We start from the raw sequence: 14,371 nt of genomic DNA, 5'->3' as shown, positions 1-14,371 counted from the left end.
AAATAAACCAGTGTAATCAGTGCTTTGTGTGGGGAAGCCAACTAATTGAGGGCGAGGTAAAACAATGTGGCATTTGAGGTATTTAGTGATGTTAAGCACAATGTCCTTGTGGGGTGCTTCTCCCCCTCACTGCCTCTGCCCTCCCCCAACGATGAGTCCTTCTGCCCTGGTAATGAGGCCATGCAGGATAGAATACAGCCCTTCTGCACAGAGAAATGTATTCAGCTGAGCTTCAAAATTGTGAAGGAAATGAATCACTGAAGCGTAAGTGGCATATTTAATTACTATTCACTGTGTTGCACTGGGACAATAATGCCTGCAATGAGCCTCCACCACCAGCCCACATTATATTAACATCTCCATTGGGATTTTTGTATAGCTTCCTATTCATTTCTGTTTAATAAAATCATTAGATGGGAGAACCTTATACGCATGCATGGCTGCATTTTAAGGTTAGGGCACTGTGTAGAATGTGTGTAGTGGCTATCCAGGGAATTAAAGTTAAAAGGCCTGTTTCGGGTTTTAAACTGCAAAATGCACCGCAGTAAAATAATCGATTCCATCATAAGTCATCTGACTGTGGATGCAAAGGTTATTTTCATCTATTTAAAAGAGCCCAGGAAGATCTGCATGACACGCCAATCACTTGTGACTAATTTCTTCTCCTTCCTGTATCAATGAGATTACATAGTCTGGGACCATGTGTAATGGGATTACTGCAAAGTGATGACTGGGGCTTCTTGGTGTAACAAGTTCCAGTGTCTGAAAGCGGTTTAAACTATCATTTAGAAGAGTCATAGAAATGATAAACAGTGGGTCCACAGTGCTGCTCACTGTTCTAGGCTCATTTACCAGGGTCACAATCATGAGATACAGTATTCATGACACCAAAATAACAAGCCTATCAATGTTATTAAATCAGAACGATGGCCTCGATTTTAACACAGTTTGGATATTTATTTTCTCAGTAAAACTTTGAAACAAAGAATATTACAAACATAAAATACCCTTAACTGAAACCTGTTATTGTTGTTAAATGGGTTTTATACTGGTCATAAAATCAATAATTTTGACATGAATAATTAGTTAATCATTTGGATCAATATTATAGTCATTCTTCATCGCATATTGCAATCTGAAAATATCAAAGTATAATTAAAGTGTAACATTAGCATAGATGGGAATAATGGTGTGGATGTTTTTGTTATATTTATATGTGTGATCATACACACACTATCCAATCATTCACCACATTAAATACATTGTTTAATAAAAATCTAACATTGTCGAGCCTGCAGATTATATAAATATATTATAGAATACTTTTTGGTTTTATATAAAAAGCACAAGTTAACAATAACTTTTCATCGTGCTAAAATTGTCAATCGATGACTAACTAAACTTTCCTGACCTTGTCATAACTTCAGGGCCATGAGTGAAACAGCCATTCCATATTCCAGCTGTCAAGGTTAAATTCATTTTACATTTTAAAAAAGTGCATTCAGAAGTAAAAAAAAAAAAAATAATCCCAAAGTATTTCCAAAACTCACAGACATGGTTGTTCTCATTATACTGAGATGCATTATTTTTTCTGATTACAATGAATGAACGGATAAAAAGGAGTCCTCTCACGTGCACAGTCCTAGAAATGTCCTGGTGGTCGTTTCTGAGGAGAGACTCAGGGTCCAAAGTAGCTGCTGCATGGTCCAGGTAGATTATTCCTCTTTAACAAAGATGCAGAGAATTAGAACATCCCATCAGCATCCTCATCAGTATTTTGGTGTGAGCCTCCTCCTCTTGCAAATTCCAGAAACACTGACATCTCGCTAAAAATTCCTCTCCATGAAGTTCCAATTTAGCCAGATAGTAGTAGTTTCAGTGCTTCTCATTACAATGGAATCCAATATCTTGGAGGGATTTGACTCATTTTATTAGTAATCTGTAGGTAATCCCAGTCATTCCTTCAACCTGGTGCAAGTGCCACCACCAGAAGAGGGCAGTAAAATAGTAATTTTATATTTTAAATAAATTACTCGACAGTTTGTTAAGTTTGTTTGTTTGGATTTTCATCTGTGCATGCATCCTATACTCTAACTCATTAAGTATTCTACATTGTGTTGGGTAAATAATTATGGTCAACACAAGAAACTGGCAAATGTTGCAGGAATATCTGTTTTTTAAAAGAAAAACTAAGTTAGCGAGCAGGTTAATGTTAAAGCTAATCGGACTTGCTAAAGTAGGTGGGGACACACAGACACGGAGAATTATTAACTAACCACCGCTGTGCTGCCTGTCACCCAGAATAATCACTCTTTTGGGTCTGGCAGCTTCTGCTCGGAGTTAGAGAACCGTTTTTGTCATTGCTGCCTGGACAAAATTGCCGATGGAGTTCCAGGATTTGTGCACTTTCGAAACTTTCCAGCAGTTTTGGAGCCACTACGGTTATGAGGGGAAGCTGGAAGACATGATTGAGCAGGAGTTTAGTCGAACCAAAGGTAAGAAGATGTTCGATTATGTTTTATTGAAATACATAAATATATTTTTATATATTTATATTACAGAGCATTTCATAAATTTGTGTGCATTTCATTCGAGTATAGTGGTTATGAGGAAACGCGTTTTAGTATTTATCTTTGGATTGAGCCTTCTGGCTTACCGTAGAAACCTGGAAGTTTTTTATTTTAAGTCTGTTAAATATATTTTAGAACTACTAATCCTTGTTCAGTGATCTTTATTATCGTCGTAATAATATATTTTTATGAACCATTGTTTATTAAAACACTATGCAAAGTAGATCTCCTGCTACGGTCTCCCAGCACATATTTCTATGCAATGTTTTACTACAAAGATGGTGATCGTTGCAATCATTATGTTTGCTCTGACCGACATAAAAGAGACAATATTGCGGGCCGATTTTGCCAAAATGGTGTTATAACACCTGAGATACTGCCTCCTTTTGGCAGTGGCCCATGCAGCCAGATATCGACCTTCGGGTTCATGCCCTGCAGACCATAACTCCAATGAGCGATGTGATAGTTGGGTAAAAAAAAAAAAAGAGCCATTAAAATACTATTTATCATATTATATACTATAACATGATGAAAATTACTAGAACAACAATCCGGGTAAAATTTGAACTTCTTTGAGACGAGTTGTCAGTTAGATTTTTGGAATCCAAGAGACGCAGGTGTTCAATCACTTACAGCAATATACTAATAAGGATGCTGAGGTCTCACCTTTGGGATGTTCTTTGTTAAACAGGAATGACCTACCTGGACCATGCAGCAGCTACTTTGTACCCCGAGTCTCTCCTCAGAGACTACTGCCAGGACATTTCAAGAAACGTGTACGGTGAGAGAAAAGAGAAAAAAATTATATGTCAGTATAATGGCAGCTTAAACTACCAGAAGCCATATATGTCAATTTTAGAAGTATTATTCCTTGCTGATTTGAAGTACAGTAGCTGTTGTTATTGTCCCCTTAGGAAATCCCCACAGCCGTAACCCCAGCAGCAGATTGACACATGACACCTTGGAGAGGGTCAGATACAGGTAAAGTCCCCTTTGCAGGCTAATCCTTACTTTGGTGGCTCAAATTATTTTAAGTGGAATTTTCTTACAGGATATTGCAGCATTTTAATACCACCCCTGAGGAGTACTCTGTGATTTTCACTTCTGGTTCTACAGCTGCTCTCAAAGTAGTGGCTGAGAGCTTTCCATGGAGAGCACCCAGCGACAGGGAAGCAGGGAGCTACTTCTCTTACCTCACAGACAATCATACTTCTGTGGTTGGCATAAGAGGGAAAACCTTTTCCCAAGGAGTAGTGACTCTGCCCGTCTCCCCGCAGGCTTTAGAAGACAGGGCAAAAGATAAGGCACAAGGTGACGATGATATTTGCCAGACACCACACCTCTTCTGCTACCCAGCTCAGAGCAACTTTTCTGGTTGGAAGTATCCTCTTAACTATGTGACGGGCATCCAGGGGAGATGTCTGTACCCAGCATGTGATCACCCAGGCCGCTGGTTTGTGCTGCTGGATGCAGCCTCTCACATCAGTTGCTCTCCACTGGACCTCCACAATTGTCCCGCAGATTTTGTTCCAATCTCTTTCTACAAGTTGTTTGGATTTCCTACAGGCCTGGGGGCCCTTCTTGTGCATAACAATGCAGCATCCATGTTAAAAAAGGCTTATTTCGGAGGAGGCACTGCAGCTGCTTACCTTTCTGGGGAGGATTATTATATACATGCGACAAACATTTCTGACAGGTAAAGTCCAGTACAAGGCTGCTAAATTCCAGCTATTGTCTGAATGTTCCCAGGCGTTGCAACACTCATTATTTTGTGTCCTAATAAGCAAAAATTACCCCCACCCCCTAAAGGTTTGAAGATGGAACTGTTGCCTTCTTGGACATCATCGCTATAAACCATGCTTTCGATGCTCTGTACAGAATCACAGGTGCTATAACAGATGTGGTTATTCATATGTAATACTAATGTCTTCAGGATCACAATGCACATTAACAGCACTTAAATAATGACCTGCTTTAAAGTAAAGTTGAATTTTTTACTCCATGCCTCTCCTCAGGAGGTATGCATTGTATTCAGCAGCACACTTTTGGCTTGGCACGGTACACTTACATGCTGCTGTCAAGTCTTTGCCATGGCAACAAACGACCAGTGGCTCAGATGTATACTCAAGGCCAGTTTGAAAGTCCAAGCACACAGGGTGCCATTCTAAACTTCAACCTTGTGGATTCCCACGGACAGATAATTGGCTATTCTAAGGTGCATTGCCCAAATAAGATGAATTACTGTGTCATAATTATTTTATTACCCAAAGGTATATATGGACACTCTCCCTCTGCCCGTAGGTAGAGAGAATGGCCAGTTTGTACAACATCCATCTGCGCACAGGTTGCTTCTGCAACACGGGTGCATGCCAGTACTTCCTGGGGATAACCGATCAGCAGATGAAGAGAAATGTGCAGGTAATAATCTTGGAAAGAATTTGTAAGAATATTCATATTGAAGAATTGACATCATTTAGCTAATTTTGCCAAAGTCTTGCTGCAGCCAGCAAAAGAGTAATTAATGTGAAAAGCTCTGATGAGCATCATGTCATTCTCTTATCTCCTCCTGACATATTATTAAAAGACTCCTGATAAAACATGAAACAAATCAAAACACTTAAATCTATCATCACAGACTTTGGATTTTGTTGTCCGTAGCCAACTAAAAAGTGAGTCGCAGAAAGAAATGGAAATGAGATGCAAAAGCAATGATTTGTTTTGAGAAACACAGTCAGCATACCGTTAAATTAACTTAAGTCAGGCACTGCAGCTGCGTCTCGTTTCACACATAAAAACAGATAAAGAGAATTCATTTATTTGTATTTAGATGTTTACTAAGCTGTTCACTTACATTGATCATGTTGACCACTGGACTAAATACTCAGCATGTGCAGTAATATAGCAGAAGTTAAGGGGTGTTTCCTGTTTCTTTTAATAGTTCAGACTCCTTATTCTATTTGATCTGATTAGTATTGATATTCTGCCAAATCATTATGGTAATTTTTTGTGTACATGTAATTTTGAGGTGATTTTTCATGGCTGGATACAGGCATGATAAATAATGGGCACACCGATCTGCATGGCTGAGAGCTTTGAGTGCATAAACTGTGTGCTGAACTATTTTTTTGAAGTGCATCTAATACAGTTTAATACGTCTTTGTCACCAAGGCGGGTCATGTTTGCGGAGACAGCATTGACCTGGTGAACGGCCAGCCGACTGGATCGGTCCGTGTGTCCTTTGGCTACATGTCCACATTTGAGGACTGCCAGAAGTTCCTAAACTTTGTTCTGGAGTGCTTTGTTGAGAAACCAGTCACCCTGAACCACGTAAAACTCGAGAAGCTAAGGACAGCTACAGCGGCATGCTGCCACATCTCTGAAGCTCCTCTAATGCAAATAACTGCCAGAGAAGAAGAAAAAGTAGATGAGAAGGAGAAACCTTCAGACACATCACTGAAAGGCCATGCACAAGGATCTGCTTACACTCTGACCAACATCTACATATATCCAATCAAGTCATGTGCAGCATTTGAGGTTTGATGATTGGCTCATTGGGTCTCTCACTGTCAATACTACAATTCGAGGTTGTGGTTTTCCTTGCTTAGATTTGTGTGCTCCATTATTAGTGGGCAAAAATGTGGTGAGAGAGGGAGTACTTTTTGATGTACTGAAGGTCTCTGAGGGTTTTCTCATGCTGTGTTGCTCTTCATGCAGGTCTATAACTGGCCTGTTGGACCTCACGGTTTACTATATGACAGATGCTGGATGGTGGTGAACAGAAATGGTGTTTGCCTCAGCCAAAAGAGAGAGCCGAGTTTATGCCTCGTTCAACCTCAAGTCCACCTGTCTTCTAACAAATTGTTGCTGCAGGCACCAGGTCAGATCATGTTTCAGCAGCTCAATAAAAAACATACAGTGCTTGTCCTGTTCAAGAATATTTATTTCTTATTCCCCCCTTTGCCCCACAGGAATGGACACCATTTCAGTTCCTCTTAAAAACACCAGTGACATGCGCTCACGCTATAAAGGGTGTCAAAGCAAAGTCTGTGGTGACAGGTGCGCTGACCTCTACAGAAAAGTTCTGTCGGCAATGCTGACTCCTCTCTCTCTCTCTCACTCTGTGTCTCTCTCTCTCGCTCACACTGCCTCTCTGCTGCATTGTTTGATTGGATTCCTCTGATTTACACTTTTTAATTTGAAAAACAATCAATGTCCAAGATCTAATGTCACCTTAGCCGCTGAACAAGTCCCAAAAAAAATTCCCCAGTGATTCTTGGATTAGATGTTGCTTTAAATAAGCAGGATCATCAAAATGCAGGTTTTTTTCCCCGGGACCCTCTCCTGATCCTTCTCCATCCCCTAGGGTGGAGGCTGTCGACTGTGGCGATGAGGCTGCATCGTGGTTTTCAGATTTCCTTGGGCAGCCATGTCGTCTGATAAGTCAAAACCCCAATTTTTCCCGAGACACGAAGAAGAAGTCTATAGAAGGTACTATTAAATCCTCTTTTCACCTGTTGTACCTGTGTATATTGTGTGTTCTGAACAGGGTTTAACGTTTAGACTTTGAGCCCAACATCATCTCCTGTTTATTCACCGTTAAATATTATTGGTTTGTTATGATGTCATCTGTGTCAAACTGACAGGCATTTTATAGTTGATCAGTGATTTTTAGTGGGGGGTTTTTTCATTTGGATGGCTGAATCCCCCCCCACTCCAAAAAAAAAATACAAAAAAAGGTTAGAAAATTACTTTTTGTAGTCATTGATAAGCTGAGAATCAAAATTTGGATATTAAGCCAGGATGCTTTATAAGGCATCATAGCAAAGTACAAATGAATATGTACCAGTTTGACATTGCCCTAATTTTATTTCTTTTCTACTAATTGATACATCTACAACACTCACTGGTTTGCTTGTCTATTGTTGTACAACTTTGGCCTTGACTGAATGGTATTTTAAAGCTAGCAAGATTTGAATGTAGCCACATTTTACTCGTTTCCCCGTTGCTGATGTGTCAGCTTGTATGCAAAGATCGCATTACTTACAGTGCAGAAGAGATGCGCAATAGTCCGATTCGGACAGCATCAATATCAGTCAGACTAACGTATTTACATGCACCTTAGTTGTCCAATTACGGTCGCATTAAAACAATAGTTTATTTATTGCCGTGTCATGACAACGGAGTGACTAGCACAGTAGTAGGAGGCCCCTATAAAAGCTCTTGACACAGTGCTATCAGGCATTCCAAAACAATTCACCTTGTCACCTTGTTCATAGCAAGGAGGGTGGTCTGGTGAGACACTCATACTACTCAGAGAACTGAGGTTATACAAGTAACCTAAAGTTCTCTTTCATAGTATTCATTTTATCTCATATATTGGGAATTTCTGACTCTGGGATTGCTGGTCAGATGTTATTTGGGGATTAACTGTCTCCAATAGAGTATTTCACTGACTGTTTTCACCCCCCGGGCTAATGGAGGGCCTGTGATGTCAAGGCAATATAACTTAGTAAAGGTTTGTGGAGTAACCCAACTTGCTGCTACACAAATCTTCCATGAGGCACCAAGGCCCTTGGTAGAATGCTCATGCAGCCCCTCGGCTAGTTTAGCAATAGCCTCATCAATCCAGTGAGAGAGCCGCTGCATGTGTAACCACTGATGCTCATCTTAGAAGAACAGCTGGAAAGATACTAAGTCAATTGAAGAACATGACCCAAAGACCTTAGGTATAAAAGTCAGGTTAGTTTGCAACATCATCCTTGTGCTCCTGAAGACAACCCAGCACCAGCCTGGTGTGCGCAAGGAACATGAATCTCCCCGACACATTTAGCTGATGGAAGAGATAGCAAGACAGCTGCCATCATCTTCAAGTCCCCCTGCTCCAGTGCTTCAAAAGGTGGTCAGAGTTTTAGAAGTTGGGAGCTTAAGGCATGGGCCCCTTATAAAGCCACAGAGCAAAGGATGCTGCCCCTCGACCTTCTCCTCAAAACCAAAATGGCATGGCATTGATGCTGAGTAGGAGGCATGCTGCCAGGTAGTCCTCCTACGATCTGTTCCTCAGGTCTGTCTTCACCTACACAGAAATACAATGATAAAATGAGTAAGATCTGGAAAATTAAGAGAAAGAAATCCAATAATCAACTGGCTAATCAAATACCTCAGAACGTGAGATCATACCGTTCACCATTGAAAAGGTTGAGCGTCCTCTCTATTTATGGTTATCTGATTGTCTTCCTTGGGATCTTTCTGCTTCTTTTGAAAATAATTTTAAATACTCATCAGAAATTGCAACCATTAAGGACAACTAGCTGATACTAAGCTAGGTCATGCTGAGTCTTGCGTAACACCTGAAGGACAAACACACAAACATAAATTCAAATGTTAGTGTCGATAATAATGCCAATATTAAGGTCATTTTCACAAGCTTGAACAAGAAATCCATTAATTTACTGTGATTAAATACCTTTCTTTTGATCTTATTTCAAGGGCCAACTCTTAATTGCCAAACGATGCGAGGAGAGGCAGCACTTATTCAGTATATATGAATCTGTATAGCATATACTGTATATCCATTTATTCACACAATATACTACTTACCATTATTTTCACATTGAAAAAAAACCCTATTTTTAAGGTGGGGGGGCTTGCCTTTGTCGTGGTGGTGCATCACGATCAACTGATAGTTGCCAGCTATGCTTTGACGGTGTGGAAAGCCTTTCCTTTGTCCACCACCTCTCCTGTAAGAAAGCCAGGATCACAGCTATGAAATCTCTCTCCCTACTCCCGAGACAGCACATCCCTACATATTGCCGAGGCTAATGTTCCTGGTACAGGCTGTATTATCTCTGCCAGCCAGTGTTTTGATGGCCCGTCAGACCCCTTTTCCCACACCCAGGGTCACCAGTCAGAGAGATCGGAGCTATCGGTGGAAAAGCATAGAGATGGGAATAAGACCACCGGTGAGCCAGTGCAGTCACCCCCAGATATAGGTCCGCATACAACCAACTGTATCGTTCCCAGACGAGGCTCACTACATCTGCTGGTCTCCATTCTGCATTCTGAAAGACCTCTGTCACCCTGCTGGGTCATGACTGCCTCTCCTCTCCTCTCCTCTCCTCTCCTCTCCTCTCTCTCCTCTCCTCTCCTCCTCTCCTCTCCTCTCCTCTCCTTCCTCTCCTCTCCTCTCCTCTCTCTCCTCTCCTCTCTCTCCTCTCCTCTCCTCTCCTCTCCTCTCCTCTCCTACTGATCTCCTGTCTATGTTCTCTATTTATTCTCTCCTCTACCTGTCCTCCTCCCCCTTCTCTTCTCTCTCTACCCAGCCAGCTAACAGCAGGAGGGTCCCCCTATATGATCCTGGTCCTGCTTAATGTTTCTTCCTGTTAAAGGGGAGTTTTTCCTTGCCACTGTTCAGGCCCTGGGATTCTGTAAAGCGCCTAAAACAATTTTGATTGTAACAGACGCTATATAAGTAACGATTGATTGATAAAGAGGGATCCCCAGGACAGAAGGTCTGCTCCATGGTTCAGTATTCCTGGAACGCAAGTGATTTTCAAAGACAGAAAATGTATGCTGCTCTAGAAAATCAGTTTGTGTGCCAGTGTGAGTAACAGCAGAGATCTTTCAGAATCTATCAAGAGTCAACGTGAGGCTGAGCTCTTCCATCTCTAAAGGAGGTGGTCTGACAATGAAGAAGACATTTCCAGATTTATTCTGAAACCAATGTGGAGGACCAGATACTCGTAATTTCCCCCCTAAAAGGCTAATTTGAGGTATTTTCTGAGTGAATTTTGATACATTGGGATTTCAAAATAAGTGCATTTGAGGTTGACTGAAGGGAACCAATTTCCTTGGTACAGGAAACACAGCAGAGACGCGTGCATAGTAGTGTCACTAGTGTTTGGTAGCAGGCTTATGAGCTAACTTCCATTAACTGAGCCAACCTATTTCACTCTCACCAGTGGACAGTTAAGCTAATAGCAACTACTAGTTTAATGTGGCATTTCACAGGTCATGGTGGTGTGTATCACGGCATGTAGAACAGCAGCCCTGCCATTACATTTGATTAATTAGTAACCGCTTATTTGACTAGCTTCAGTTAAAGCCGTTGTTGGCAAATGAGCGAATGGGAATTTTTTTATTATATTCTACCATGGTTTTGGCTCCTGAAGCTCAAGGTAATAGTTCAACATGAGGTGTCTGCTATGAGTGTGCACACAAAATGTATGACACCTCGCCACTCAAGGTTTCTGTCTCTGATTGGTTGTTTTTCCTCAAGTGTTTTCCTTCAAATCAAATTAGAGGCATAAAGAGAGGGCAGATTTTTTTCCACACATCATTTTACTCATATTACAGACTCCACCTTTAATGTGTCTAGCTTGTCTTTACCTTTAATGTCATGTCTAGCTTCACCCCTGAAGCATTGGTTGTGCAATACTTTTTAGAGTGCATTATGGGATGCATTGATTGCACTAAATACTGTACAGCAATTCTCACTTAACATTCAGACAGCCCTACAAAATGGTGTTCACCCCAGCTAGAGCACTATAGTAGGGGGTAATTTCAGATACACCTTTATATATTTCTACATTTGAAACTCCAGTTTTTTTTAACTTTATTTCTTTTATTTTTTTATGTGATGCAATTAACTGCTTAAAGGAGCTACATGCATAAAGATAACTGGGCTGTTTTTGTCTAAATTCTCCTCTTCCCGACCAAGGACGATAAATGCCTGTTTATCTCGTCCTATAATATTATCCAGTGAGTGAATTTGTCTCGATAATCAGCTTTGAAAATGGTCAGAGCAGACAATCATAAATTTTAAACTTGTTCAATATTTACAACCTGCTGAGAGGCTAAGAGGAGAAAAAACCTCAGTTGCCAGATGCTTTATTTAATAAAGCATCTCCTGATTACTGGTTTGTCATATTTATTGCTTCAAAAAACACAAGTGGAAAATGTTCCCACAATAATACAAAAGAGCCACTATATACCAAGATTATGTGGTCACGAAAAATGCCCTTCATCCTCTCAGTTCCTTCATCCCCCAGGTGAACAGCTGATTTTACTACTTGGCTGATGCACCACCACATCCCCGTGTGTGACCATAGCAACAAACTCTTAATCAAAACTAGTTTGCACCTACAACTCCCGAGTCATGACGTGGATTGTGAGGTGGAACGGTATGTAGCTAACTGAGTTAAGTAAGCAGGCATAAATAAAAATAAGGATTTCCTTTTTTTAGTTCAGGATTTTTCCATTGAATAGTCCCAAGAGCGTCATTCCCGCTTCCATGTTGCATGTTGTGTTTTTCGGTTTTGTGTGTTGTGCTGTGTTAAGATCACCAGAGGACGCCGCACACAGTGCAGTCTTCATCCCGATTATTTATCTTCATGTGTGCGGTCTCTAATATTAAAAAACCTCTTAAGATTTAGAAAATTCTTACGTGTGCAACCTGTATTAGAGACACAGGCCACAAGAGCGGCGACCAAGAAATGGGGGAACGGATCTAACCTGTATGCTTTTTTGATGGTGGGGGGAAACCCACACCAGGAGGAGACCATACCAACTCAACACAGAGAAGCCTGGCCTAACTGAGAATTGACCCCATGACCTTCTTCTTGTGAGGTGATAGTGCCACTGTGGCACCATTGCCCATCTTATCTATTTTAACTTTAAATAGTTTCTAGGGCCATAATAATCTTTTATTTAAATATATTCAACTTAAGCCTAATTTACTATAATGCACATTTAAGTGCTTTACAGCAAAAAAACAAGTAGGATTAGTGCGTGACACAAGCAAACAAATCAAAACAATGACAACAGGAGCGAACGGGAGGAAAATTGCACTAAAAGTAATTGGGTAAAAGTAGGATTTTATGAGGACGAGTAGTTCAGGGTTTTTGGGCAATTCCACCGAGGATGATCAGTGAATTCATTCCTTAAGCCTGGATCTTGGGACAGTCGGTACTGTTTGATTTACTGACCTCAAAGCTCAGATGGGAGCATAAATATGTAAATACTTAGATGAGTGAGGAGCAGAAAGTCATCCAATGCTTTAAAAACAAGTACTAAACTCTTGAAATTTATCCTACAGTGGTAGGGAGCCAGTGGAGCAAGACTCAAACTGGAGTGATGTGATGTTATGCCTGGCATTGTAAACTACAGTTCTGCTGCAATTCTTGTCTCTCCCTTCCCGCCAATCTCAGTTGACCAAATTCCCAGGATCCATTGAATTGCAGATGTTATCATTTACATTTTCACAGTACGGAGGAATCAATATCGCTGTTGTCTATGTCTTGTGTCAATTCAGTGATTTACAAACCTGCTGCATCTTCACTCTGACTATTGACATGCATCCTTAATTTTAATAAAATTCTGTTTCATTTCCCTGAAATTAAAAAAAGCCCCAAACCCTTGTGTTAATGTGAAATGTTTCTCTTCTAGGAGCAACCACTCCTTCCTTGTCCCTTGTGAATGAAGCACAGTATCTCATGATCAACTCTGCCAGCGTACAGCTCATTCAGGAGTTGATGAGCAGCAGGTATAAACACCCATATTTACATTTGAAACCCACATGGGAAAGACATAAAGATGCCTGTATATTTACATTATGTTCTGTGATTTGTGTGAAGTAGCAGACACTTTGTACATCCCCTTCCTCAGGCAGGAAAATTCTATGGGTGATCAGCAGCTCGACACAAAGAATATCACCAGCCGCTTCCGCACCAATTTCATAATTGCTGGCGTTGAAGCATTTGAAGAGGATAATTGGTCACACTTGGTGATTGGCAACACTCGCTTTGTGGTGAGCTGATGAGAAATCATGGAATGAACGGGGATCATAGTTCTGTAAGCTGAGCATTCTTCCTTTGTGAATGACTCCAAAGGTCACAGGTCACTGCGGAAGGTGCCAAATGGTTGGAGTAGACCAGGAAACTGGCGCCAAAACAAAGGAGCCTCTATTGTCTCTGTCAACCTACCGCACCGGGAAGGTCAATTCACAACACCAACGGTTTCAGGCTCTGTTGATGCATGAAAAGATGAATTACCCTCCGTGTTATTATGTATTTCTAGGTGACTTTCGGCGTGTACCTGATGCATCAGTTATCCGCAGGGACCACAGCAGTCCTGTCTGCCAGCTCCATTGTTCAGCCAGAGCAAAACGGCTCTTAAAATAATTATTTATTTTGCAGAATATTTTACTGATTTGATTCAAATCCGTTCCACTGCATGGACTGAGAACGATTGTCAAATCCTTGGTTTTCACCCAAGGTTGCTCTTTCCTTTGTGTGTGCAGCCAGTGGCTCTTGTGTTTCAAATCTCCTTTCATTCAGAAATGATTGCATTCATTGGTGTCTTAGAATTTTTAGATAGTCACATTCCTACAAATTTTTAAATATATGTATACGTGTATATATATATATATGTGTGTGTGTGTGTATGTCTACTTTTTCTTTGGTAAAAATTAAAATACTGGAATACTGTAAATACTGAAAACATATATGGACCTCTAAATAGAGGTCTCCCTCTGGCATTTAAACTGTTGAACTTTCCACACGCTATATATGACCTAGCTTTCTGATTTATATTTTAATTTGTCATGTTGCCTTAAATATGTCTCATTTTACTACTGCACAGCAATCTGTAATGTGATTTTTGAATGTGAAATGATTGAATGTGTGCAATTTTAGTCATTTATGTTCTCCAGTCCAGATGGTTTTCCTTATTGAGAGTAGGTGAGGCTGCATTGCACATTTGATAAAATGCACACAGTCACTGATATTAAAAGGCTACCACTAAAA

At 40.6% G+C, this 14,371-nt stretch overlaps 1 protein-coding gene across 5 annotated transcripts; it reads left to right on the top strand.

The window, feature by feature from the left end:
• The first annotated feature begins 2,053 nt into the window (after window positions 1–2,053).
• mocos (molybdenum cofactor sulfurase) lies at window positions 2,054–14,371 on the top strand. 5 transcript variants are annotated; one of them, XM_057048024.1, is made up of 15 exons: window positions 2,061–2,495; window positions 3,262–3,351; window positions 3,485–3,551; window positions 3,622–4,266; window positions 4,380–4,456; window positions 4,586–4,785; window positions 4,872–4,988; window positions 5,739–6,104; window positions 6,285–6,447; window positions 6,539–6,626; window positions 6,934–7,058; window positions 13,014–13,110; window positions 13,233–13,374; window positions 13,457–13,561; window positions 13,644–14,371. In XM_057048024.1, exons 1-15 carry the CDS (start codon window positions 2,384–2,386, stop codon window positions 13,740–13,742), a joined length of 2,493 nt encoding a protein of 830 aa, XP_056904004.1. In that variant the 5' UTR covers window positions 2,061–2,383; the 3' UTR covers window positions 13,743–14,371. The 5 variants fall into 5 exon arrangements, 3 of the variants coding, with proteins under 3 accessions (XP_056904005.1, XP_056904003.1, XP_056904004.1); XR_008952808.1 differs by lacking the exon at window positions 13,644–14,371 and having other exon boundaries at window positions 2,057–2,495; window positions 13,205–13,374; XR_008952807.1 differs by lacking the exon at window positions 13,644–14,371 and having other exon boundaries at window positions 2,057–2,495; window positions 13,202–13,374.

The sequence above is a fragment of the Takifugu flavidus genome, chromosome 11, assembly GCF_003711565.1.
Source record: "Takifugu flavidus isolate HTHZ2018 chromosome 11, ASM371156v2, whole genome shotgun sequence".
Classification (NCBI taxonomy): domain Eukaryota; kingdom Metazoa; phylum Chordata; class Actinopteri; order Tetraodontiformes; family Tetraodontidae; genus Takifugu; species Takifugu flavidus.
The sequence above is the reverse complement of the archived record's forward strand: the minus strand, read 5'-3'. Positions and strand labels throughout refer to the sequence as shown.

Bases quoted from the DNA above. Each gene is read 5' to 3' on its own strand.
- mocos (XM_057048023.1), top strand. From the start codon at position 2,384: ATGGAGTTCCAGGATTTGTGCACTTTCGAAACTTTCCAGCAGTTTTGG. The intron at 2,496-3,261 runs GTAAGAAGATGT...TTTGTTAAACAG, and splicing joins GGAGTTTAGTCGAACCAAAG to GAATGACCTACCTGGACCAT. The intron at 7,059-13,013 runs GTACTATTAAAT...TTTCTCTTCTAG, and splicing joins GAAGAAGAAGTCTATAGAAG to GAGCAACCACTCCTTCCTTG.